Source organism: Nesoenas mayeri, assembly GCF_963082525.1.
Source record: "Nesoenas mayeri genome assembly, chromosome: 18".
Lineage (NCBI taxonomy): Eukaryota > Metazoa > Chordata > Aves > Columbiformes > Columbidae > Nesoenas > Nesoenas mayeri.
Window position 1 is genome coordinate 3941312 of NC_137566.1, and position 27792 is coordinate 3969103.

The window sequence follows — 27792 nt, forward strand, 5'->3', positions numbered from 1 at the left end:
ATGATCTTCTGCATGCTGCTGTTGGCCTCACTGCCTGAGCCGTCTGGTGCCGAAGTCAACCCTGGTAGGGAGCTGTGGGGCTGGGAGGGGACTCTTATCTCCCACCTTTCATATGTTTGTTCTCAGCCTTTCTTTGCTTTCTCATAGTGAATGCACATACATGTAAGGAATGCATGGAAACGTAATCACTAACGTAGTCCCTGAATGTTGTCCTCTGGACTGAGTTGGTCAGTCCTGTTTGACAGCTGTACTGGAGCAAAACACCTCACGTGACAGTCCCAGAGGGGCTCAGACACATGGATATACTCCTTTTTCTGCCTGCCCAGAGTGTCCATGCTCTCAGCAGCCCCGTTTTGAACTCTAATTCTCTCTTCATCAATTTGGCCATGTGGCCTGCAGACCAAGCCTGGCTCTAGACTGCTTCAGAGTTACTGTGTTCCCTGTGGAACGTAAATTACCAGTTAGCAAAGCATAAGCTATAGCTCTCCAGCCATCAAGAGAGGTTCTGGAGAAAGAGGTGTGGAAGGGAAGGTGGAAAACCCTACCTGGCACAAAGCTGGGGTGGAGATGGGGGTATGAGTCCCTGTGGAGGGCATGACCTGTTGTCCTACAGCATTTGGCAAGCTATAATCATGACAGAGATTAGTAAGATAACGATCTGCAATATATTGCACAAATCGCTGTAATGAGGTGGTTTGAGCTGGAGATGGTCTGTGAAATAAATGAGTCTAATCCATTTTCAGCTTGGCCGAAGGCGCGGAGAGGCGGCAGTGCTGCCCTGAGGGCCTTCGTTTGCTCTGCTGGGTCTGGCTCTGTTTGTTGGAGCCCCTGACCCCGCTCTGGCCGGCAGATGTCTGGAGATGTTTGAGGTGGTGCTGCAACCAGCCAAAAGTGAAATGAAGCCTGTGGGGGCGCTCAGCGGACACTCCTGTGCTCCCCATCACACAGCTGTGCCCTGCGCTGTACATCCACTGCACGTCCAGCTTTGAGACGGGGTCTCTGTCTGCTTCTGATGGTGTAAACTTGTGGAAGAAGAGGGCAGACAGCACTAGAGGGTCAGTCACAGGCAGATCCCTTTTGGTGGTGGGAAGTACAGAAGTTAGCACACCCTAAGGGGCAGGAATCCCCCACCACAGGATCCTGGGAGCTGGCACAGGCTGTGATCCCACCCTCGTGCCTTAATCTCTTCCACCAAGAAATAAGCACGCAGCTTTGCTCGTGCTTCTCGTTCTGCCTGTGACTTCCTCGGGCAGCTTTGTGCCCTCAGCTCCCTCTGTCCCGAGGGGCCGTGCCCTGTTCCCAGCCGGACTGCAGCCCGGCTGATGCTCCTCATTGCGATGCCCACAGGCTCTGTTGATGATCCTGACCTCCTGATCTGCCCCAGGAGTGCTCTGGAGCATCTCCCGCATGGCGTCCTAAACCAAAGGGGCTGCTTTGTGGGTGGTTTCAGACCGATGTGGGAAGGATCCTGTGCAGCCCTTTTGCCCAGCATCGGTTTGACCTCACTAACAGAGGTGAGCTGTGACACTGTTCTGAGCCTCCCTGTGTCCTGTCTGTGTGGCAGATGAGCATGTCCTTGAGTGCATAATAAAAGGGTCAGGGATGTCTTAGCAGGACTCCTGGCAGCACCTAAACAGAACCCAAAGATGGTTTTGCTCAGGAGGATGTGCATTTTGGTGAGAGCCTCATGCTGCTTGTTTTGGTGAGAGCCACAGCCACCCACAGGGTGCATCCCTTGGTGCCAGGGCCACTCCAGCTTCTATTTGCCAGCCCTGGGTTTGTGAACTAATGAGTTCTGTTCAGGATTGCAAGTCCTGGTCCCCCTGAGTCCTTCCCAAGTAGCTGGCTCTGTCTGGCATTACTGTAGGGTGTGCACTTGACTTTTAAATAAGGTGTGACCAGACAGGATTCCCACTGCAGAAACACAAAACCACTTTCTGCTTTCAAATGATGACTCAGCCCTTGTAGAAAATCTTCAGATTTTGACCCCTAGTTCAGCAATGTACTAGATTTCCAGCACTAGATTGTATTGTGCTGGTCTGTAGTGGGACAGCTAAGAGTCAGGACAGATGAGACTAGTTCGGTTTATTAAATTTAATATTCAGTATCAGAGGAGGGTTAGAGCCCTTGGTTGGCTTTCAGCAGCCACAATCACGTCCCTGATCCCAACTGGACACCCACTGCCTCCCATGAATTCTTCTGCAAACAGAGAAACCTCGGTTGAATGTTCTCGGTGGGACCAGAGGCCTGATCACCTTGGTGTCCTGGCTGCGCAGGTTCCCGTCCCTGCTGGTCCTGGACAGACAGACAGACAGCAGTGCCTTACCCAGCTCTGCTCTCAGCACTCTGCGGGATGCTGAGGAGCTTTCTGAGCCAGCACTGGTGTATTTGCCTATGGTAGCTTAGAGTTTGTCAACTGATTTTTTGGTACCCTTTGGCATTTGGAGTGTTTAATAGATTTAAGGGTGCATATGTTTGGTTTGGACTCTGCTACCTGATCTTTTGATGCCTCCTGCTTCTGGTATTCTGAGAGACTGAGTAATTGTTCTGAGTAGGAATGATGTTTGTCATGCTTCACTAATCTTCTTTGTAATGATGAGGCTGCTGATCTTTCCTTTTGCATCATCTATGTCACCTCCTTTGTCTTCTGATGGGAGAAGGAAGGAATAAGAGTTCTATTCCATCTGTCTTGACATCTGACCATAAATAGACAGTGGTGTAATGGTGTTTTCTAGTTTATTTTGTGTGTATTCCCATAATTTGCTTTTTTTTCTATATTATCATCAGTAAACATTATCACCTCACCACCTTTAAAGATTATTTAGGAATATATAGAACATTACACATTTGTCAATATGTGCCTGACTACAGCTACAGCCAAACCCTGTTGAAACAACCTCTATTTGCAAACATTTCTCCATTGAAATCTGGTGTGTAGTTATTCACCCTGAAGCTGTTTATTCTGTACGGTGGTAACAACAAGGTGGGTTTCATGGCTCTACCTTTTCTTGTTGCTTCTGGCCTTGGGGAACAGCTTGATTATCCAGGTTTGGTACAAGGGTGGCAGTCCTGAGATACAGGAACGAGGAGGGTGCTGCAGGCAGTGCCCTTGCGGAGGGCAGACGGAGCTGTGGGTGCCAGCGGGGACATGTGTCACTGGAGTGACTGTGGCATCTGCTGGCACTTGTCACTGCAGATGGGAGGGGATGGGGCTGCTGTGAGCTCAGAGCGCAAAGATCAGAAATCTATAGGAAAGTCCATTTCCTGTTTTTCTGAGGCTTTCCATTGAGTATGTTTTTGTCTTTTAATTGTTTCATGATTTAATCCCATATAACTTCCTTTTTAATCTGCTGTTGATGTCAGTCTGACAAAAATACCTCGCTTGCCTGTTTTGAATACCGAGCCTTAATGAATGCATTAAGACTTTGAGTTTTCTGAAACATCTCTAATATTCCAAGACATGTTTAAAATCTTGTGTCAGGGGCCAGAACTTGGCCAGCTTGGATTTGTAATCTCCATCTGTGCTGTGTTGGGTGTATTGAGCTGGTCAAGCTCCATGGCTTGAGCCAGCTGTGTCTGGACTCCCCAGAGGCACCAAGTTTGAGAATCTTGTGCCCAGAGAGAAATGTTTGTTCCACTTGTGGACAGACCAGGATGGGGTAGTGGGGATGCTCAGGGACTTGGGCTCAAGTTTAAGTTCTAACCTAATGTGACAGGGCAGATGTTTCCATAAGATGGCCATCTGTCATAGAAGCTGTTCAAGTGCTTGCGTGTTACTGGACTGGTGAAAATAATAATAGTTGTTCTTATTTGCATGCAATTCAAGCATCCAGTTTATTCCAGAAGAAGAAAAATCTTAAACAAATTCTTCCTTTTTATGTCGCATCATTATTAATAAATAATCCATTGTAAAATGGGTCCACGCAACCATTAACACTGGCTTTGGCTTTCATGTTCTTCAAATGTTTCCGTGTAAAGTTTTTTGCCTTGCCAGGACTCTGCTGGATGATAGTAACTCTGAGTGTGTTTCATTACTTATTTCATTTTATGGTAATTATTTCATCTTTATTTGCATTCTCAATTTTATCACTTCCATGTTTATTCCCTAGGCGTTGATAGCCTTTTAATTAAACTTGTCTGGTGGTTTAGGAAGAATTGGTACTGATCTTTTTAACTTGCTTCTGTTCCCATTTTCAGCTATATGCCGTTACCCTTTGGGTATGCACGAAGGGACAATACGGGACGAAGACATCACGGCGTCCAGCCAGTGGTACGATTCCACAGGACCCCAGTATGCACGGTAGGTTAATCGCTGGCAAAACAATATAATCCCTTTTTTTCTAGATACCTAGTATGTGATTGAGGAAGAAGTTTCCTTACCCTTATAGCAATCTTAAGTTTGCTCATGTTGTTCACTGTTCCATATTAAATCTAATTAGTGCATAGTGAAAGACCAAGAGGTCATGGTCACAAGCTGTAATAAAGGAAATTCTGAATCAATATTAAGAAAAAATATCCACATGTTTTCATGAAAAGGATATTTTTTCTTAATATTGGTTCAGAATTCTTGAAGTGGTGGAGCACTCGGACAGGTACCCAGAGATGTGATGTCTCAGAGCTTGGAGATTTTCAGGACATGTACAAATCCTCGAGCAACAGTGGTGGCTTTGGAATTAGCCCTGCTGTGAGTAGGAGGATGGACTGGAGACTTCCACAGGTGGCTTCCGACCCCGGTGTTCCTATAATTCTGTGAATAAAGCTCTAATGGATTTATGATTTACAGGTCAGGTAGGGGCAGTACCCCTGGGATTCTTGTAGAGCTCTTTATAATAAATTGTAGGAAATCATTTATGAGAATGAACTTTTCAACAGCATCATATTGAGGAAATGGGCTTTGTCCACTCAAAAACCTGGAAACTGCAGAGTTAAGGAATTGTTAAAAAGCAGCTAAAGGATTTTCTTTCAATGTGAAGCAGTACTTCAGTCTTTCTCATAAGCTCAGCTTTTCATTTGTTTGTCATTTCATTTCTCTGAATGATTCCCAAATACCTACAAATGTGAGTTTCCTTAGAATTGTTTATAATGATAGCAAACATTCCTATAGATTCTGTGCAAGTCAGACATGAATTTCAGGAAAACTGTGATACATTTTTACGATGAAATTGGGCAGTCCAAAATCGCATCATTCTCCTAGTGCTTGACTTCTTTTTTCTTAGTCTGTGGTAGAACAAAGATGTTAAGTGTTGTGTGTTTTTAAAGGTGTTTGATCAAGGCTGTGGGTCTCAAAGCTGGGACACTTACATTGCTCTCTGAATTATGGCTTATCTCCAGTTCTGCAAATACTTCAGGCATCACTTGCCATCTGTTCCCATCACGTCTTTGCCGGGGGGCAGCTGGATGTCCACAGGGTGAAGACATGAAGCCGTTCTCTAGCAGAGTTCATTTTGTTAGGGGTCATAGTTAACCTCTAATCATCCTGTACACACGTCAGTCCCTGTCATTTCACAGTCACCCTTCCTGCCTTTCTTACAACTTCTTCTTGCCGCTTCACCTTCACAAAGTCTTGCACAGGCAGCTGACCAACCTGAGACACTGAGGACTTGCTTTTTGCTAAGAAATCCGTGTTGCTAAAAAGCCCACATGATCTTTTTGTGTCTGGGTACATTTTTCGTATTTAAAACTCTCCACCTTGTGGCTTGCAAAGCTGAGCCTACGGAAGCCTGGGTGAGGCAGCGGTTCCTTGAGTGGCTCCACCTGCTGCTGGCTGCAGCGATCTCCAAGGATAAAGCTTCGTCTTTGCAGTTGGTGCCACAGTGTTCAACTTAGCAGCAGAGCCTTTCACATCATACACTTAGTGCCTTGCACTAGCAGCTCTGGGTGAAGGGAAGGTGGAGGATGTGTTGAGATGAGCCAGAATAGTTTGTAGATGGACAGAGCTTATCTTAAAAATACATTTTAGAAAGAAAAGCTCTCCTTTTTGCTTGTTAGAGCTGTAGGAGCTAGTCAAGCCAAGGTTCAGGCCTTGCTGTATGGGGTTTAGAAGAAATTAGTATGCACTTTACCAGCACGGTGCTGAAAAGCATTCAGTATGCAGTTACCTACTGAGTGGCATAGTTGTTTCCAATCAACATGAAAATATGTGTCTGGGAAAGAAAAAATTAAAGACAGATTCAAAACTGAGGGAGTTGTTCTGAACAGGATAAAACTGGCTAAAGGACTCCATCAGCCCAAAGAGGCAGCATGTTTGGTAGCAGCTGTCGGGTCTCACTTGCTGATTTGGTTCCTTTCTCACAGTTCTCAAAGTTTGAAGGTCTTTCCTGGGAAGGCTGGATCCTTGGAAGTGACATTTTTTTGATGTGTGTGGTTTTCCCCTCAGGTTACAAAGGGAAGAGGGGGATGGAGCCTGGTGCCCTGCTGGCTTATTGCAACCAGAAGATGTTCAGTTCCTCCAGATTGACCTGCACAAGCTCTTTTTCATCACCTTGATTGGGACTCAGGGACGGCATGCCCGTGCCACAGGCAAAGAATTTGCCCGTGCTTACCGAATTGACTACAGCCGCAACGGAGAGCGCTGGATCTCCTGGAAGGATCGTCAGGGCAGGAAGGTGAGTGTGCTAGGAGCTGAATCCTGGGAAATTCAAGCCATAGAGATCTAGACCGTAGAAGACAGGTCCTCTATGTACTGCCTAGTGCATCATACTTTATCCTGACTCTCCTCTCATGCATTCAGCATCATCTGCCTTAGTCCTGTATTTGCTGCAGTGTTGGGCTGTTACTCCTCTGACCTGATCCCCGAAGCCCCAGCCATTGCCGTGACTGAAAACTGTTACTCTTCGCTACCTTTCTGTCCATGTTCGAAACATCATGTGAATGTCCCTCAACCAGCCAGACAAAAGGGAGGGGGTGGCAGAGGATGAAGATGAGTTTCTGGATGTCCGATAACAGCGCTTAATATAAGGAGCAGTGAGGAGGAAGGAGTTTAGAGGGTAGGAAATGTGAGCACACACATTCAAAGAGGCTTCCCTGCTCACCAAAGTTGTTTCCTGCTCTCTCCAGACGTGAGCACAGAGCTTGGCCATGGCTGCGCCCTGCTCATGTTCATAACCCTTTATTAAACGCCCCCCCCCAGGAAGGAATCCCCTTCTCTCATCTGCAGCTCGTCTGACCTGATCCCCCTGCCTCAGCCTGGCTTGTGGAGCCTGCAGATCTAAGCCAGACTGGAAAGGTGCTGGGTGTGATATTTTCTAACTCTGGGGGTGCTTTGGAAGTGACACTGGGGTCTGTATTGCAGTGTTAAGTAGCAGCTTCTAGCTTGTTAATGAATCATTTGTTCGCTCAGACCTTTGATCGGCTCTTTAGCTGTTACCATTATCTTGCCCACCCCTCACGTTGTGGTGTGTGCTGCAAATGCCGTGTTTGTAGGATGGGAGGGGAAGGTAACTCTTCTTTGGTACTTTCTTAGGTGATGTCTGTCCACATCTTGAGTTATATCGGAATGCAATTGGTTACACTGTCCACAACAGCTAAATGCCCCTTGTCTCGCAGTCCTGTGCAAACCCTTGTTCCCAGGCACTCAGTATGGTGTTAGTGTCAGGTGTTATGATTTAGAATGGGTCAGTTTCTGCAAGATCTTTCTTTGGCCATAATAAGGTAATGAGCATGTACTCAGCTGTGTGTGATTGGAGCCATCCTCTCTTCTGTGCTGTATATGTGGAAATCCATATATATTCTGTCAGTGTGTGTACCTGTTTCCCATCACATGAGACCAATAAGTTTTCCTTCCTGGTATCCTCAAAGATGCTTCTGCTCCTGCTGGTCTGGGCATGGCATACACAATGGGGTACAATTCCTCTCATTTCAGCTCCTCTGAAAAATGACTTTCCATACCACATATTGTTCCAGACAGTGGACTTTTAGCAGCACTATTGAAACTGAGCGTAAGGGGAGGGTGAAGGTCCTTGCCAAATCAGACTGTGCTGCAGCAGGATGGGGTGGCTGTGGCAGTGCTCAGCACTTCAGTTCAAGAGATCTGCCATGCAGCTGCTTGCATTTTCATCTTCCAACACTGCAGCACCTCTGGAATTTTGTTGGCTCATAGTAAAAGGGTATCGGGACTTTCCACCAGGTAACTAGTGATGAGGGCAAGTGCTCAGTTACCTGCTGTTGAGTGTAGATGGAGACTCACTTGAAGAGAGGTTACATACTAGTAACTGGCGCTTGCTGCAATTTATAGTCTACATGTACATTCATCTCAAACTTGCCTTTCTCAAAGCACTACCTGGTACGAGTCTGCAGGGGACAGGAGGTGAAATGACAGTACTGGGTAGGAGAGGGGAGCAGCAGCAGCTAATCCTCTGCAGATACTGCATGGGAAAGCTCCTTAGACTCAAATAATAGGGTACAAGTACACTCCTGTTCATAGTAACTGCACAGCAGGGAGAAGTTACTGATAAGGAGCTTTCTTCTCCAGGTGATCCAAGGCAACATTGACACTTATGATGTGGTCTTGAAAGATCTTCGGCCTCCCATCATCGCACGTTTTATCCGGGTGATTCCTGTGACGGAGATGCCAATGACTGTCTGTATGAGGGTGGAGCTCTATGGCTGTGTCTGGTATGGTAAGTACCGATTTCCACACCTGTAGTCCTTGCACAATGCTGATTCGCCTGCGTCCCCACGTATGCAGAGGGAATCCCAGGCCCACAGAACTGCTTCTGTTGGTCCACACCATACATGAAAGGACCATATGGACAGAGGTGATGGAAGGCTGCTGCTGCTGTATTTCTGAGGTATATGGCCTTCTTTTTTTAGATGGTTTGGCATCCTATAGCATCCCTGAAGGAGGGACAATAGCGGCTCCTGGCTTCCCCATCGTTTATCTGAATGACTCGACCTATGATGGCTACCAGGAGCGCAGGTGGGAGAAGTTGTCCTGTTCTCTCTCAGTCACTGTGCAAATGATCTCTTCTTTCCTACTTAACCTGTCACTAGTATCTTGTATCCCAAACACCTCTTTGAGACCTCCAGAGCTGCAGGCTAACCTACTAGTTCTCCAAAGCATTGTTGCTTTGTTGTTCCAGGCTCTTTGACATATTGTTAGTTGCTTTTTTAAAGGAGGGTATGGGCTCAGGATGCATCACATTCATTTCCCTCAGCTGGCAAAGGCTGGCAGGAAAGAAATATTTATGTTGTTAGAAGTTGTTGCTTCTCTTTAACGAGTGTGCCATTATGCAACTAAGTGCTGTGTGTAGCTTCCATCTTTACATGATGTGATGCCACAGTCCTGATGTGTCCGATTGCCTCAAAGCCCTTGTTTGTGACCATATTCATTGTGCTGATTTCTCTGTTGGTTCAGGTATAGCCTTAAACTGTTGTCAATACTGCAGATCGTAAGGTGCTGCTACTCTTCTGTTGCCCCAGATTGGAGTGGGAGAGCTGGCTGGACCTTCTGCCTGCCTAGTCCCAGTGTCCCTGGAGCAGATGAAGGTCCTTCCCCTCTTCATTGCCTTTGTTACTTCTGCAGTTTGATAACTGAAATGAATTCTCCATCAGGCTGCATCTTAAACTGTTGCAGGAGGTCTCCAGGGTAAACGGGGCATCCAAGAAAGCGCGCAACACCTGAACTCTAGGCCTGCGCTTGGTACCTGTGAGCTTCTGGACAGATTTGAGATGTTGTTTTTGAAAACAAAGCTCTGGTGGACTTGAAACAACTTGGAAAACTGCATCACTCCCTGTGAGAAGCTCCAGGTCAGCAGAGGCACCACTGCCAATGTGCTATGAGAGGAAGGGGGCTGATTACTCACTCTGCAGATTTCTTGGGTATGATGCTTTTCCAATTTGGAGTCAAAAAGCCTAAAGTAGCTGGATTTTGACAGCTCATTGCAAGGTCTGTTAATTTCTCACATCATTGAAATGAGGTAGGGTGGCATGATACTGACATTTGGAGGTGTCTTTTGTTCACCTGATAGTTGACTCTCATGTAAGGACAGTTCATTAATAGTCTGTATCTGAAATATCTGAAAGTTCAGCCAGTTATTTAACATTTAGTTTGACCACTTTCTTTGCTGTAAATACGGATTTGAATGTGTTTCCATGGCTTGAAACCTCAGACAAACTTGGATGTGAGTATCCTCTTGAGGCAGCATATCCCCACTTGTGCAGGAATGTGCCGACCGAGTGATCCGACAGCGTCTTTTCCATGACCTGGTGTTGTGCATTGACTTAAGGCGTTTTTGTTATATGTCCCATTTCAGTTGTCATTAACTTTCTGAAAATCTTTACTGTTGCCTAAGATAATTTCTTTTAATGCTTGGAGATGATTTTTATAAATATATTTGTTTTCTATCGTGCTGGAGGTTAAAATAAGGAGGCAGAAAGTACATTCTTCATGCTTGCAGGATGTTACAAGGTTCGGGGTAACAATGTTGTCTTATGTTAATATCTGATGCTTTTAAGCTGCCTTGATATAGTAGGGATTGGATATTTTTAAAAAATGGGTTTGTGTGCAGAAAGATGTTAAGTGCTGTCCAGCACTAACTTAGGACTCTGGGCTTGCTGGGGGATGTCAGGGACCTGCAGATGGAGGCATAAAACACAAGGAGTCTTTCAAACTATTTAACCTCTCAGTCATGTGTCTGTCTGGCCTGGAAGCAGGACTGTGCCTCTTCCAGCTGCTAATCCCGTCTTGGAGTTCAAGACCAAATGCTAGTGACAGGAGGGCTCACTTGGAACAGAACTGGGGAGCTTCAGTGTGTGTAGCAGCGAAGGGAACAGGTCCAAGGAGCAAGCTCAGGCACTAATACAGCTGAACTGTTTGCACTTACCTGCTACAGGACAAGGGACACACCAGGGATGGCTCCTGGAAGGCGAGTGGGTCAGAATTGTACCACATCTGGCATCTTCTATTCCAGGATGGTGCTGGAGAACTGTATAGTGGGCTCTGTGCTGTTGGATAGGGAGTGAAACGGGGCAGGGTGCTGGGCAAAGAGTCTGATCAGCCCTGGAAAAGGAGCTGATGCTGCTCTGCTCTTGCGCGAGGAGCAATGCCGGAGGTGATCCCAGCTGGCACTGGCTGTGGCTGGGTGAGCCACACATGGTCTCTGTTCTTTTTCCTGCTTTTTCGGTGCCTGCAGAACCCTCCCCACGGTTCCCCCAGGGCAGGATGGAGCAGTGTTCCTCCCATGCTGCTCCATGCTGGAATGCTGCAATTGCAGCTCTGTGTGCAGACCATCCAGTGTCATTTTCTCTAGTCTCAGTTTTCATTCTCAAGAGGCTCTACTTGTAGCTCGGCTCTGGTGTCAGTGCTTGATATCAATGTCAAAACTTCTGTGTTTTCCCAAGCAGGGAGAGATTTTAAAAGTTTAACCTGAACAAAATAAAGGTGATGTTGCTTAAGAACAGGGAATGAAATGGGTTAAGCATAAACAAACTGTTTTCCTGGTACCAAAGGATTGCAATACTTTCACATTTGAGCTCTCCTGGCTGCTGTTCTGCCTAACTGCTGTTTTTTTCTCGCTAGGCACTTGTATGGTGGTCTGGGCCAGCTGACGGACGGTGTGCTGGGGCTGGACGACTTCACGCAGAGCCACCAGTACCGCGTGTGGCCAGGCTATGACTATGTCGGCTGGAAGAACGAGAGCTTCAGCACGGGCTCTGTTGAAATGGAGTTCCAGTTTGACCGACCCAGGAACTTCACCTCCATGAAGGTAATGAGCAGGACCCGGACACAGACACGCTGGTGCCCAGAGGGTTCACGGACCCTGGGTCAGGTGTGGGATAGGACACATGAGCCACAGCAGTGGGCTGAGGTCTTCTTGGGAAAAAGTTAGGTGCCCCATAAAGGAAATCATGGGATGTACTGGGAAAGAGGGTCAATGAGGAGGCTGAATTGGAGATCATCAGTGGTCCCTTGTATCCTCCTGCTTTGGGAAGAGGACCCAAAGGGGGATTCTCAGGAGCAGCTTCCTGCACATCAGCACTCCTGTGTTTTAGGCTGAATGTGAGTCTGGGAAAGTTTGACAGTGACAAAAATTGCAGTAGGTGCATCAGGAGGGGACAGGGAGCTCTGCATCTCCTCAGGACAACGGGGGAGTGAATGCAGGTGACATGGGTGCTTCCAGATTCCCCCTTTGGGTCCTCTTCCCAAAGCAGGAGGATACAGGGTGCTTGACAGCAGAGTCCACCACAGGTGGAATGTGAGCTGGAGATGTCCCCAGTTTGCCAATGTAGAAGGTGAAGCAGGGGAACGTTTGCCTCTCCAGAGCTCAGACACTCTTCTTTCAGTATTTGGCTCAAAAGAATAAAAAGCAGACACTCAGAGCAGTGCTTAAGCAGCTGAGGTGGATTTAGGATGTAGGCTACGTACTCTTTAGGGGCTGCCTGGCTCTTGAGGTAAAGGAATGTGGTTGTGCTCCCATTGTAACCAAAAATACCTCTGGATGCCTCAGTCTGTGCTGGTGCTGTGGGAAATTACTCAAACTGAACTGAACTTTGAGTCTGTAGTAAACAGCAGGATCTTTTAAAAAGTATTGGTGGCTTTTCTTGTAGAGATCTCAAATGAAGGAGAACCCACCACATCCTTAAGTAAATTGTTTTGGTGGTTACTTACCCTGGTTTTATTTTGTCTATTTTTAACTTGCAACCATTGGCGCTTAGCCTGCTTTTGCTGGCAAAAATAGGAGTCCTGCCTTCTCAGAGATTTTCCTGCTTCCACACTGTGATTTAACCACTCTCTTGATCTTTACTTGAGTAAATTAAGTTGGCTGAACTTTTCAACACCTTCCCTGTGAGATCCAGGGTCATTTTTGGAGCTGTCTTCCTTTCTTTGCCAGTGCTCTTTTGGAGATACAGAAACTGGAACTGGATGCAGGCTTTCCATCAAACTGCATGGAAGAATGGTACCGATTTCCTGCTTTTGGACGATTCTTCTTTGTTTAGGAATCTTGTGATCGTATTTGTCCTCCCAGCCAAGGGGTAGAGAGCCAGTGTTCATTAAGTATCATGCTAAAAGTCAGTCTAAGGTTATTGGTGTCCATGGTGTAGAAAGCATCGCTTACATTTTGTTCCCAAGTTCATTACCCTGAAATGAGTCAATCCTGAAAATGTCACATTATTTTAGGAGACTTCTTTTTTCTCTCCCATTTAATTTATTTTATTGCTGGTGATTCTGCTGTTTCTCTCAGATCACTGCAAAAGGTAACAAATAACCTGGAGCTGGGAATACATTCCTGCTAGAAAGTCACCTACAGAAATATATGTGCCCCAAAACTTGTAAGACTTCCTAGTTTACAATTTTTAACCAAATTAATCAAATTCATGAGTCCATACTATGCTAATTGGAGTCAGATGTTATAATGAGTAAATCAAACGCCTTACAACAATCTGTCATGTAAACACAGCCATCCTGATCAGCCAAACACATGAGCTCATAAAAATAGCTACTTCATTTAGTATTTCATTATAAAGCTGTATTGATTAGCATAAATTATTCTTCATTCTTTATTGAATGTTACCTGTTTCAGCTTTGCATTTATTTTGTACAGGATAGGTGGTCTATAAGGACTTTTTATATCTCCATACCTGTTAACTTTATTCCAGTTCTGAGTTTCCCCAGTATCCAAGTATTAAAAATAAACACTAGCAAATATTGCAACCGCATTGTGAATTTCTTAGGCTTGCATGTTATAAAATTGGACGTTTGTAGGTGGTGTTTGGAATAGCAAGTGTCTCTGGATCGGTCCAGGATGTGAACATACCCAACTCCTGTCCAAACACGGCACAAATTGTATATTGCAGACGTCAGGCTTTGCTGCCTTGTTATGGATGACTATTTCTCCTTATTGAATGTTGTCTAAGCTTCATCTGTTCCTAATTACATGCAAATACCCCTCTTTTGTCTTTTGACTGCTCCTCAGGCCTGTCATCCTCATTACTGCTTCACTGCTATTCACTGCGAGACCTCACAGGGGCCAAGCAATTAATGGGGTTCAAAGCTGCGCTTCATTTGGAAACTGTTGTTGTCACAGTTGCTAATGCTTCACTGTCATTAGGAAATAATGTGTGGAGTCTCCAGGGAGGGTTGGACCACCATGGCTATGAAAACGGAGTAGACCGAGGGATGCTGAGGACTTTAAGGGTCATCTTATTCCTTGGTCACTGGCCACAGTGGTCCAGATCTACAGGACTGCGTGGCAGGACTTAACCTGTCATGTACATTTGTTTAGAAAGGGAGTGATTTGCACTGAAGAAAGGTGGTGGGATGTAAAGGATCCTTACAAGCCTTGTCTTTTGTGAAACTGCTTCCTTGGGAGCGCTGGAGGGGTGTTTGGTGTTGATGGGTCTGCGGGGCCACCATGCAGCCAGATAGAGATGCCACCTCTGTGCTGGAACCTCTTGGCTTGGGTGCAGCCCAAGAGCAGGGAGGGACAAAGTTGCCACCAGCTCTTGGGAGGGTGAAACAAACCTCCCAAATACGGAGGTGTGAAGTCAGCCTGACAGCAGGTAGTGAACCGCTTTGTCTGAAAGCAGATTGTGTGGAGCCGTAACTCGATGAGAGAGGATGCCTTTGTTTCGGTGAGAGACCAGCTTGGCATCTTTGTGACTGCACTTCAAATTCCAGCGTCATTGGCTAAAGCGGTGGTGCCATTGCAGCGGGGACAGCCTGACCATGAGCCACCAGGTTGCTGGATGCAGGCTTACATGATGGTTTTCTTAAAATCTAGATTCTCAGTTGTCCTCGAGGTGAAACCACGGCAGAAGAGCTGCTGTCGGTCAGCGGAATATTTTCTTGAGCTTCTACTTACTTATTTTTTAAGGAATTAGCTTAGACTGCAGATGCTGAAGGCTTTCTAAATGAAGCTAGAGCCCAGGTGTCTTTTTTTTCCTCAGAATATATGTTCGAGGAGAATTTGCCTGTGAGCCTTAGGTTAATACAGAGTTTGATTTTTACATTGGGCCCTTTGAAGACCCTGCAGAATTTGACCATTAGTGTGGCTTTTGCATGTTAAGTTAGGAGCCATTTTAGAATGACTTTTTGCACAAATGTTCTCATTGCACACTACAAATGGATGAAGCTGAACTGGAATAACTCACTCATTCTGCGTTAGGAGTATTCGTACAGGGAGGTGGTTAGAAATAGAAAATCCCTGAGGCTCGACTTAGGTTTCGGTAATTCTCGCTCCCATCTGATTGATCGGTTCTCTTCTGCCCAGGTGCACTGTAACAACATGTTTTCCAAGGGGGTGAAGATCTTCCAGAAGGTGGAGTGTCTGTTCAAACCGCGCCTGATTGCAGACTGGGAGCCCGAACCTGTTGGAGTGGCAACTGTCCTGGATGATAAAAACCCCAGCGCGCGGTTCGTGACCGTCCCCCTCAACCAGCGCGTGGGGAAAGCCATCCTCTGCCGCTTCTACTTTGCTGACACCTGGATGATGATGAGCGAGATTTCCTTCCAGTCAGGTGAGTATTCCTGCAAGTCAAGCAGATCTGGCAAAGCACAGAGAGCGAAAGAGATGGTGTGGGGTGCAGGACATGTGTGGGGCACCATGGAGCTACACGGGAGGATGGAGGAGGCTGTAGAAGCATTGGAAGGGCAAGAAAGGTCCCATCTACAGTGGATTCTTTTCAGGCTGATACTGATGGACCTGTGCAGAAGCACAACCAGGGCAACCAAACATTGGACTGTAGAGCATTTTTTCTTTTTGAGACAGTTGCCTGCTGCTTATGGGGTTGATTTTTCCTTCTCTTTAAGAGTATTTTGTTTGAATAATTCAAGTCTATCTACAGGTGGTAATCAAGTTAGTAAGAGGCTGACTTTTTTCTTTTGTCAAGTCTTAACTGTGGTGCAGAAGTCAGTGCCATGAGGTGCTCTAAAAGACTCTAGAAGGGAATGAACAAGCGTCTTGGAGAAAACCACCAGCACTGCCAGTCAAACGATCTGGCTACAGCTTCCTACTCAGAGGTCCCTGATGTGCTGTAGTGAGAGGATGTTCCTGGGGAAGGAGTGCTCTGATTGCAGCTTGCTGCTTGTCTTGCTGCTGGCAGCTCCTCCTGCCTGTCCTCTGTCACTCTTGGTCCAGCCTAGGATGGGAATTCTTATAATCATGCTAAAACTGGGAAAAAGAAAAGTTCTTGCTGCAGTCCCCTGTGTCTGGCCAAGCTCTGGGTCACATCCTGCACACTCTGATCTGCTGTGGTCAGGATGTATGTGCTGCTCAGCGCAGAGGCTTGTTCTGCAGGTGTGCTGGGAAGCGCTGAGTGAGCAGATATCTCTGTATCTCTGCTCAGGCTGTTTGTGACCTGCCTGGGTGTCAGCCCAGCCCTGCTCGGGAAGCCGAGGGTGGTGCTTGGGGTTGCACTGGCTGCTGGCAGGAGCAGGGAGGGGACTGGACTGACTTTCCCTTCCCTTCCACAGACATGGAGAGTGTGAATCCCAATTTTGTCACGGTAGCCCCAAGCACAACGGATGTCCTGGAAACTGAGTGCAACGTTACTGAGGGTACCTGGGGTAAGGACTTGGGTCAGTTAGCCACACCAAGGGCTTCAGTGTTGGGGGTTTCGCATTAATGTGGTCTGTCCCTCCATTGCTGGAGATCTGGGTATGGCCTCTTATTGCCCTCGTGCACAGGGCTGCACAGAATCAGAATCACAGAACAGTTTGGGTTGAAGGGCCCTTCCCAGCTCCCCCAGTGCCCCCCCTGCCATGAGCAGGGACATCTTCACCAGCTCAGGGTGCTCAGAGCCCCGTCCAGCCTGGCCTGGGATGTCTCCAGGGATGGTTCATCCACCACCTCTCTGGCCAACCTGGGCCGGGCTCTCACCACCCTCAGGACAACAATTTCTTCCTCATGTCCGGCCTGAATCTCCCTCCTTTAATTTAAAACCATCAGCCCATGTCCTATTGCAACAGGCCCTGCTCAAAAGCCTCTCCCCATTTGTCTTATGGACCCCTTTTAAGTGTGGAAAGGCTCCACTAAGGTCTCCCCGGTGCTTCTCGTCTCAGCTGAACACCCCAGCTCTCTCAGCCTGTCCCCAGCAGAGCTGTTCCAGCCTTGGGTCATTCCTGTGGCTCCTCTGGCCCCTCTCCAGCAGGTCCGTGTGTGTCCTGTGCTGAGGACCCAGAGCTGGACCAGCACTGCAGGGGGGTCTCCTCTTACAGTCCTCTGAGCCTCAGCTGTTTCTTCTTCCCTGGGCTGGCAGAGCTGCCTCAGAGCAAGTGGGCTGAAGGTACATGTGCAGCCAGTGGAAATCTGAAAACTGTGCTAACACAGATCCATCACAGGAATCTGTTCTGGCGCTGGGAACAGTCTTTGCAGAAGTCCTGCACGATTCTTAGCTGTGAGCCTCCAAAATGAGAATTTTTTATTAGAGCAAAATCTGAACGCAGCTAATGTTTAATATTCAGGAAGATCTTTTCTGTACCAGCCTGTAGGGAGGGACACATGGGAAATTAGGCAACACAGATAACAACCTGTGCTTTGTTAACTCCAGATTCTTCTTCATTCCTCTGACTGCAGAAACCACATCTTCTGTAACCAGCACCTGGATAGGAGAGAAGGCAGATGACTCCAATACCTCCATCCTTGTGGGCTGCCTTGTGGCTATTATTCTTCTGCTCCTGATGATTATAATCGTTATTCTTTGGAAGCAATATGTTCAGAAAAGGTTGGAAAAGGTAATACAATGGGGCTACTTTGTAGACACAGGTTCAATACTAAGCATTAACTGTAATGAGCTCAGATATATGTGGAAAGCACAGGCTCTCCCCAGCTCCACAGAGCAGCTAAAACGCTGTTCTCACAGCAGGGAGGATGCCAGCCCTATCCAAGATGTTACTGGAAGTTGGTGCGGTTGCAGCCAATACATTACTTAACTGAGCATCGCCTCAGCATTTTTGTTCTCTTTTGCAGGCCCCACGTCGAATTCTGGAGGAGGATGCCACAGTTCGCCTCTCCTTCTACAGCTACACCATTGCCAACAACCAGACCCAGATCCACCAGTCGAATCCCACCTATGAACGTGCTTTCCCGCTGGATTTGGAGTATCACCAGCCAGCTACGCTGCTCCAAAAGCTTCCAGAGCTCTCTCAAAGTGCAGAGGATTCAGGTAATCGTCAGTCTCCAGAGGTCATGTGTTTATTCTTCTATTATTGCTCTCAGATTTTAAAACGTGCCACTTCTGAGTGTCTAAGTAATCTTTTCTGCCTCCCATGCAATACAACACAAACCCAGGGACCTGAGATGCTATTCTGGAGCTCTGAAACATTTTAGCACATAACTTTGGCAGGCGGATCACCAGCCCCACTAAAGGGTGGTGGCCTTTCGTTGTTCTCTTTGAAGCCTGTGTTTCTATGTTAGCCAGGCCATCTTTTAGGAGCAGGTTTTGACAATCACACGGTGTTTGACTCATCAGCCCCTTGGCAGTGGCTACTGGGCTGCCCAGACTGGCTGCTGGAGACCTTGAGCACCTTCTCCTGCAGCAAGGGCCCTTTGAAATTCCCTTGACAAAGCAGAGGGGAACACAGCAGAGAATTATCAGTGGTGCCTTGGCTTCCAGCCCCTGGGGAGCTTTTGGATGCATGCAGAAGGGAATGTTTCCAACAGTGCTTTGTACTCAGTGCTGATTAGTGGATGGAACGGCAGCACTGCGTTTCTCAAGCACCAACAAGTTGCTGAGATGCAGCTCTGTACTACACAGGGAGGCTGATTTGGATTGAGCCAGGATTTGAATTTGAAGCAGAACAAAAGTTCTATGTAATATTGACCGTACAGGGAGTTAATTATAAAGAGCTATGCCACAATATTTATGTGAAGAAGCTCTAAGAGGTAACATAGCGTGCTAACAGAGTATGTGGAGAACAGACCATGATCAGTTATTGTTGCAGAAGCGAATCCAGGGTAAGTTTGATGACGCAGACCGTGTCCCTGCGCCAGGTACGGGCAACAGATCATATTTAGGATGAATCAGAAACAGGAAATCACTTTAGACTCATCCCTGCATGTCTGGGCAAGGATTTTAGCTCATAACTGGACAGAGAGGCAGCTGTTTAATGTGAGTTCACTGGCACCTCACAGGTATTCTGGTGTCTGCAGAAACGTGTGTTGCTCTGGTTTAAGCCCTAGTGAAAACAGAGGAAAGTTTTCCATCTGGACATACTAGGCTGAGTTCCAGAGGGCTGCAGGGTGGAGGAGAGCGAGCTGGGCCCTACTGGTTTTAAAGAAGTGTGTCTAATTCCACCTGCCTTGTTTTGTACTCATGTCCCTTTAGTGTGCAGCGGGGACTACGCTGAGCCCGACCTGACCAAGTCCACTCCTCACCAAGGCTTTCAGAACAACGTTCCCCACTACGCCGAAACAGATATCGTTCACCTGCAAGGTGTGACCGGCAACAACATGTACGCAGTGCCAGCCCTCACTGTGGATTCTCTCACCAAGAAGGACATCTCAGTGGGTGAATTCCCTCGGCAGCAGCTGCGGCTCAAGGAGAAGCTGGGAGAAGGGCAGTTTGGAGAGGTACAGCCATTCCCTTCCACAGCTCCTCCAACAGAAAGGAGATGTTTGGCACAGTGAAACTTCTGAGCTGTCTCTCTGGTGCTGTGTCATGTTTGGGGGCTGAGGGACCTGTGTACCAGTAGTTTATTTAATACCTGTCTCTGTTGTTGGGGAAAGCTGCTGTCCCTTAGGAGAGGCTTCAGAGAGCCCTGTTCTACACTTGTGAGGCTGCTGCTTGGTACCACCTGAGTCTAACAGATGAGCTTTGCAAAGTTCTTCTGTCTCTGTCTGTATCCCCATTTATTACCCCACAGAAAAGTCCTGGCAGTGGGAATTCAGACTGTTGCATGGCCGCTCAGGGACATCTTGAACATGTGGTGGCTGTCACCCACCTTTAGGCATGTAAATTTGGAAACTATAGCAGCAAATCCAGCCAAGACAGATTGATGTGAGCGGTAAAAACAGCTTCCACATTAGCACGTGGAGGTTCTGGTGGGGCTCTGCATGCCGGCCCAAGCAGAGACAGATGTTTCCCAAGCACTGTGGTGCCCTCACAGATTCTCCAGCATTGCTGCTTGCTCAAGCCCCAGTTTGTGTGTGTCAGAAGCCTCGGGCAGCATGATACGTACGTCTGTCATCTGCCAAGCTTTCTCTTTACTCCTTGAGCTGCTTTTGGGCTGTGAATGCTTTCAGCTCACCGTGCTCTGTTTCCACACCATCCTTAGTTCTATAATGAGCCGAATCTTCGCCTCACCTGCTCCCACTCTTCCACTGTCACTTCCCAGCATTTGCTCATTCACAGCCTTAAATTCTACCTGTCTGCTACATTTGGGCTGTGCTCCAAAAGTCAAACAGGCTTTTTCCCTCATTGTTTTGCTTCGGGTTTCTCCTCTCTCATCCCTGTCCTTCTAATAACTGTCAAAGCTTTCTCCTCCTCCTCCTTTGTGTTGTCAAACAGCAGCAGCCAGGCTCCCCATCTCCATTTCCTTGGAGACTGATTCAGAGCCTGTTCCTTTCTTCACATGACAGGCCCCTTTCCACTTCTCTGGCTCGGTGTACAGTGTTCTAGCAACATTGCTCACTGTGCTTGTGGTGTTTTTTTCACCTCTCCACCCAGAGCTTCCTTCCATTTCAAGCTTTTCTTTCTCCTTTGCTCCCAACCGTCCACTCCCTGGACTTGATGACACATTACCTGTGCTTATAACACATGTGCTTAGTACCACAGCTCCCTTTCCCATTTCTAGTCTTGTGACTGTACATTTACCACAGCAGATTCCATTCTCCATGTAACTGCAACAGCATCTCTGTACTTCTGTTTCTGTTCTGTGGGTTTGTCCCATTTTTCTGCACTGTCTCCTTTTTCTCCTCACCATGCTTGTCCAGTAAGTGCTTGTTTTTTCTTCATATAAAATTCATTAAGCTCCCATTACATCCCCTCTCTGCTGCAATCTTTGACACATCCAGTCTGCTCCCCTCCTCCAGTCCTTTTTCCTTCCCACACGCTCAGCTCTGTCTGCTTTCCCCACCCCACTTCTCCAGTTGAATATGCATTCTGATAAATTCTTAAGTCAATGTCTTGTCATCCATTTCTTACACAACCCTGGCAGTAGTTTTATGTCTTTATTTATTTATCTGAAGAAACTTGCAATTCAATGTACACTTCAGAGTATTCATCTTTGGGCATGTTAATGGTTGAGGTGTTTACATCACAGAATCACAGAATCGACTGGGTTGGAAAAGACCTCAGAGATCATCCAGTCCAACCCTTGGTCCAACTCCAGTCCATTCACTAGATCATGGCACTAAGTGCCATGTCCAATCTCAGTTTAAAAACCTCTAGAGACAGTGAGTCTTGAACACAGTACTCCAGGTGTGGCCTCCACAATGCAGAGTAGAGGGGAAGGATCACTGCCCTTGTCCTGCTGACCACGCTGGTTTGGATACAGGACAGGATCCCATTGGCCTTCTTGGCCACCTGGGCACACTGTTGGCTCATGTTGAGCTTCCTGTCCATTAGTCCCCCAGGTCCCTTTCTGTCTGACTGCTCTCCAGCCACTCTGTGCCAGCCTGGAGCTGCAGGGGGTTGTGGCCAAAGTGCAGGACCCGCCACTTGACCTTGTTGAACTTCATCCCATTGGAATCAGCCCATTTTTCCAGTCTATCCAGGTCCCCCTGCAGAGCCTCCTGCCTTCCAGCAGGTCCACACTCCCTCCTAACTTGGTGTCAGCAGCAAATTTGCTGATGATGGTCTGAATCCCTCATCTAAATCATCAATAAAGATGTTAAACAGGACTGGACCCAACACTGACCCCTGGGGGACACCACTACTGACTGGCATGCTTTTGTCTCTTTTTTTTCCCTGGAATTAGAGAATTTGTAGAGCTGTCTGTAGCTCCTGGACGCTGCTCAGGTCAGTTAGGGCCTGGCTGCAGGACATCTCTGTGCCTGTCCGGCTGCCGGGATGCACTGTGTGTGTCAAACCTGCTGCAGCCTTGTGAGTTGCAGGCACATGCAGAGTAAAGCAGACAGCTCTGGGTACGGTGACCTTCCTGAACATCTCCAGATCTTGCCGGGAGAATCGGGCTTCCCCAGTAATCTACTGCACCAGTCTGCACACTCACAGTCTGTTCAGTGCATTGGGGTCACATCAGGCTGCAATCCCCATCGACTCCTACATCATGGGCTGTATAGTGTGTGTACAAATTTTGTCCGGGATCTAGAGCCAACCTATGGGATATTTCCAACCCAAAGAGTGTCACTTTGATTGTATCATTCACTCGGTCATTCTGCCAGCGGTGACCAAACTGGTGACCTCCATGCGAGGTTGTTTCCCTCCGTTTTGCTGCCTGTATGTGCTCCCATGGTTGTCTCTGCCCCCCAGGTGCACCTTTGTGAAGCCGATGGCCTGCTGGAATTCCTGGGGGTCTCGTCTACAGAATTCACTCACCAGCCAGTGCTCGTAGCAGTGAAAATGCTGAGATCAGATGTCAACAAAACAGCCAGGTAAGCGCATCCACAATGCCAACCGCCTGAGAAGGAAAGCGAATGCTCTCCGAGCAACAGTTCCACATGGGTTCACCCTGGCGACTTCTGTAGGAGGGTGTCATGTGTCTCTGTATGTTCTATGTGTTCTTGTAAAGAACAGGACACATACAGGGAGTGGGGGATAGGAGTAGATGTAGTATCAAACTGAAATGCTGTATGAATCCTGTTTGCTGGGGAAGGAATCGATGTTGAACCAGCTTTCGCTCTCACTTTGTGCGGATTTCTGAATGTCTCTGAGTAGGGATTTCCTCACATGCTACTTCTGCTTCCCTTAGACAAAAGAATAGTTTAGGATTCAAACCTGTTTTCTGTTTCACAAGAAATGATTTCCTGAAGGAGATCAAGATCATGTCCCGGCTGAAGAACCCAAATATCATCCGGCTCCTGGGGGTGTGTGTGCGCGATGACCCGCTGTGCATGATAACGGAGTACATGGAGAACGGAGACCTCAACCAGTTCCTGTCGCAGAGAGAGATCTACAGCAAATTTGCCATTTCAAACAATATTCCCTGTGTCAGGTAAGAGGAGCTGCCCGTATTTTGGACAAATCAGCAATACAGAGCTACCAGTTTAAGCTGCTGTGACCTTCCTCCAGCCCGGCCGTTGTCACAGCACGTCTGTGGACACGACTCCTGCTTTGTTGTGGCTGTGACCATCTTAGATGTATCGTTTACTGATGTGACCCTCTGGTTACATTAGTGGGTTTGCATCAAATATTAATATGGGAAGGCAGTTGAATTACAGCAAGAATTTTGGGATGAAAATCAAGAACGTCTCTCAGGTTTTCAAGATGGTTCATATGTTCTCTGGATGTCTGAAAAATATTACAAGAGGAGTTGAGTGTGGAGCTTCACTGAGGAAAGATTTCATCACCCAACAGAAGGAGAATATTTGGCCAGGAAAACCATTTTCTGTCAGCAGTGGCACTTAGCCCCCTCCTCTATGGAGGATTAAATCTGACATAGAAACCTCTCTACAGTGCAGAAATCCTTTCCTCAGAGGAGAGTTGTGTGTAGGACTAAGGTATTCTGCTCAATAAAGAAACCTGCACTGGTCAGACGTGGTTGCATTGCTTGGCCTTTGGCACGTACCCTCGCAAAGGATTACATTGATTTATAGGTTAAGAGCAAGGCTGTTAGGCAGAGTGAGTTCTCAGGACATGTGTTAGTGCCAGGCTTGGGTTAATGGTTGGACTCAATGATCTTGAGGGTCTTTTCCAACCAAAATGATTCTGTGATCATGAAATGCATTTCATTATTGTAATTTAGATAACATGATGGCTCTTTTCTCATTGCCACCAGAACACAAAGAGAGGCAGACTAAGGCTTTATTTTTCTGAGCTTTATCAGAGAAATACTGTGAACAGTATTAGATTTGTTGTGACAAATACTTGGTTGTGTGAAGTGTTGAGCGCGCACCATGAGAATCGAGCCGAGCATCGCAGAGTAACGGTGTGTGAAGGATGCTGAACGTCAGATGGTCCAAATTCTGCCTATTGTGCAAGTTTGTTAATGTTTTAATTTTGCTAATCAATGAATTAATGTTACATCAAATGGAAAATGCATCTGTTTATATATTCAGTAACATTAAACATTGAAAAATAAGCTGTCTTTAATGTTAAGTGACATTTTAATGTAATCATGCAGTAGCGACAGTGGTTGAAATACCAGGCTAAGCAGGTTGAGATACAAGATTCTGAGATTGTACAGCTTAATTTTTCATGTCTCTCTGCAAAAAGTTGGTGCTTTGATGCATAAATTCTGTGAAAATCTTGAGATTAACGCCTGATATTAAAAATCTAAAGGACATCAGACTCTAAGGGCCCTGAATTTCAGGGCCAGCTTGTCTGTTCTTGCTTAATGAGCTGAGGAGCTTGGCTTAGCCAGGCAGGTGGGGTGTTAGTGCCATGAAACTACAGTTTAGTTTCACTGTTCTGGCAGAAAATAAAATGATATATCACTGTAACATGTCAAATATGGGAGAGTTGAGTGTGGGGAGCTCTACTCATTTTTTTAAATCTTGTTTTCTTTTAATGCAGCTACTCTAACCTGCTGTACATGGCCACCCAGATCGCCTCTGGAATGAAGTATTTAGCGTCTCTGAATTTCGTGCACAGAGATCTGGCGACTCGCAACTGCCTGGTGGGGAACAACTACACCATCAAGATTGCGGATTTTGGCATGAGCAGGAACCTTTACAGCGGGGATTATTACCGCATCCAGGGGAGAGCTGTGCTGCCCATACGCTGGATGGCCTGGGAGAGCATCCTTTTGGTAGGGACTGCACAAAACCTGTTTCACTGTGCCCCTGAAACACTAACACATGTACGTGTATCAGTTTTCATAGCATCAAAACGCACGCTACAGGTGGCCCCAGGTGAGATGTCCCTTAGGTCACATTGAGTGTAACTCAGATCCTGGAAAATTGAGCGAGTCCTTGCACATACAGCAGAGATCCTCTGGGATATAATCTCTGTTCTGTGCTTGGCATTCAGGATTCCTGCTGGAATTGGAAGGAAATTGCCTTTCTGGGCGTATTTCCCCAGCTGTGAAGCTGAGAGGGGCAGGGACAAAATTTCATGAGTTTCAAGTGGCAAGTCTGGTTCTGAGGTTGAGGTTTTGTTTGTGTTTAAGGGTCCTGCTGTCTCCCCTTAGGAGATTGTTCAACAGCCCAAACACATCCAGTCTGGAGGCAATTGTTTAATATTCAACCCTATATCTCTTTCTTGAACCCAAGATCATGCAGTTGTACTTTCTTGTAACACCCTCTCTGAGTACCCAGAAAAATTGTCATTATCTCTGCTATAAAAGCTAGTAGGCCTACACTTTTCTAAATTCACCCTATTTTCACCCTGGTTACAACAGCATCTAAACCATAAATCACCCCCATCTTCCTTGTGTGAACACCTTCCAAACACTGTCAGGCTACTGGGGTTGCCACATAAGCCTGAGCAACCTGGGTCTTGAATGTTTTCTGTCCAAACAGCCCTCCAGCCCCTGATTATTTCCTGTTATTTTCTGAACAATCTTCAGTTTCCTTTTACTTCTTCAGAAACACATTGTTCCAAACACGGCCGGTTTGGGCACATTTTTCGAAGACAGAAAACAGGGACGGTTAGCAGACTGTCACCGACTTCTTACATGTGCAAAGATTGAAATTATCATGGTCTTTCTCTAAGTGTCTAGAGTCTGCTTTGGCTCTGCCGGCACCCCGAGGGCTTCGCATCCTCTTCAAAGGCTTTTCTGTGCTGCCCTGCTGGGTTTTGGGTGGAGGTAGGCAGAAGCTACCACCCCTGCCACAGCCTGTTTTCCTATGGCTGCAGACAAATAACAGGCTTCTCAGGAGCAACAGAAATCTCTGCTTTTCTCTGAAACGTGCTCCTTGTTTCCAGAGCTTTGCCACAGTGAAGGCTGCGCCTTCTTAGAGCCGTCCCTTGGGTCCCACAGAGGTGCTGCTCCTGCTCCCCAACGCAGCAGTGTCCTACCTTGGTTCCTTTGTGTGGGTGACCTGCTCTGCTGTCTCTTTTGGAACATGTTTTCCCGGGTAGCGCTGTGGTTTCCAACATCCCTTCTGTTCGCAGGGCAAGTTCACCACAGCCAGCGACGTCTGGGCGTTCGGGGTCACCCTATGGGAGATGTTCATCCTGTGTAAGGAGCAGCCCTACAGCCTCCTCTCCGATGAGCAGGTCATCGAGAACACCGGAGAGTTCTTCCGCAGCCAGGGCCGGCAGGTAAGAGCAAACGTGGCCGCTCCTCCCGTCGCTGACCTGCTCACATCCCAGGGGTCTCCACAGGACCGTTCTGCTGGCCCTGAGCCATCTGCAGAATCCTCTGCTTCTGTTACTCGTATTTTCCAGTGATTCCTGCCTCTTCTCCTTCCTCCAGGCTCATTCACTCCTTTCCTCTCTTGGAGTCCCACTGGAAGAGCCCTTTGGCCCTGCCCAGTGCTTCTTCCCTATGAGCTGCTTCTGTTTGACCTGCCCTTGATGCGCTGTCCTCCTTAGCTTTTCTGGGCTCTCCTACACCATCCCTTTGCTCTTCTCCTTTGTCAGATCTCTCTCCCACAGAAAGGCGAGGAAGCACTTACTGGGGTGGGGAGGGAGGAGTTGTTAGTGCCTGGGAGTTAAATACCCCCTGTATTATATCCATGTAGGCTGAGAAGCCTTTGGCCATCTCTAGTTGCTGAAGGGCTTTTCTGTCACTGTCCTCTCTTACTGAGTCCCCAACAGGACAGTGACTCCCCTGCTGGTACCTTCAATATGCTCCAGTAGACACCAGTGATGGTGCTGGTGTGTTATGGTGTGAACTGTGGGGTTGTCATATGCGGGGACAGGAGCTGGACTCGATCCTTGTGGGTCCCCTCCAACACAGGACATGCTATGATTCCAAGCTAAATAGAGCAGGACAATCCAGCCCCTCAGTTCCGAGCATCGCTGTACCCCAAAAAGTGCAGTGACAATTGTTTGTTCTCCCAAAATTCACCTTTTAGCATCAAACAAGATAAAGGATTAAGGGGAATAAAATAATGGGAGGCTTTATTCAGTGTCTCCTGCATACTAATGTAGAGAGCCTAAAAGATGTGTGTTGAAATGAGAGGAGAAAAGAAAAATACTGCCAAGCTGTGCTTTAGATTAAGCTCTAAAAGGTGTTTTTTCTGTTTCTGCTAACAAGCCGTCGCGATGCTTACAAAGCCTCATGGGTTGTCTGCGGTGAGTGAAAGTATTTGGATTTTATTGTGGTAAATTTGGTTTGTGTTTTGCTGTCACTTGAAAGCCGGATCTCTGAGGCATTCATGTTTCCTGGGGGACAAAGGACTGTTTTGTGACCAGCTCATCAAACAAGTTGGCAAAGCATCCACAGTGCCATTGGAGATGGTGTCAGAGCTCCATCCAAACTTCACTGCCCGATTCACGCTTAATGGATCTCAAACACTGCATGATGGCTGCCTTGTGAACCCGGAACGGAGCTGTTGGTGTTAATTTACTAAAGGTTCCATTCTCTGGTGGAAAACCCACTGAAATAGCTGTGTTTTTCTTCCTTTCAGATCTATCTCTCCCAGACTCCTCTGTGTCCTAACCCTGTGTTTGACCTGATGCTGAAATGCTGGAGCAGGGATATCAAAGATCGTCCCACTTTTGACATGATTCACCACTTCCTGCTGGAACAAATGGAATCAAACATTTGACTCCAGTGGAAAAAAAGAGATGAACTGTAGAGAACAGAGTGACTTTGGTGTGTCCTTGCCTGTACCTCACGGGAAG

The 27792-nt window shown here is 47.1% G+C and overlaps 1 protein-coding gene across 1 annotated transcript; it reads left to right on the plus strand.

Moving 5' to 3' along the window:
• Window positions 1-27716, plus strand: LOC308047549 (discoidin domain-containing receptor 2-like; the record flags this gene model as incomplete). The annotated part of the gene is made up of 16 exons (XM_080356130.1): window positions 1-64; window positions 4198-4300; window positions 6377-6605; window positions 8471-8618; window positions 8812-8917; window positions 11519-11705; window positions 15210-15456; window positions 16412-16504; window positions 17514-17671; window positions 17907-18102; window positions 19264-19508; window positions 22369-22490; window positions 22853-23050; window positions 24571-24805; window positions 26113-26262; window positions 27576-27716. The coding sequence occupies 16 exons, from the start codon at window positions 1-3 to the stop codon at window positions 27714-27716; spliced, it is 2622 nt and encodes an 873-aa protein (XP_080212256.1).
• Between the last annotated feature and the right edge of the window lie 76 nt (window positions 27717-27792).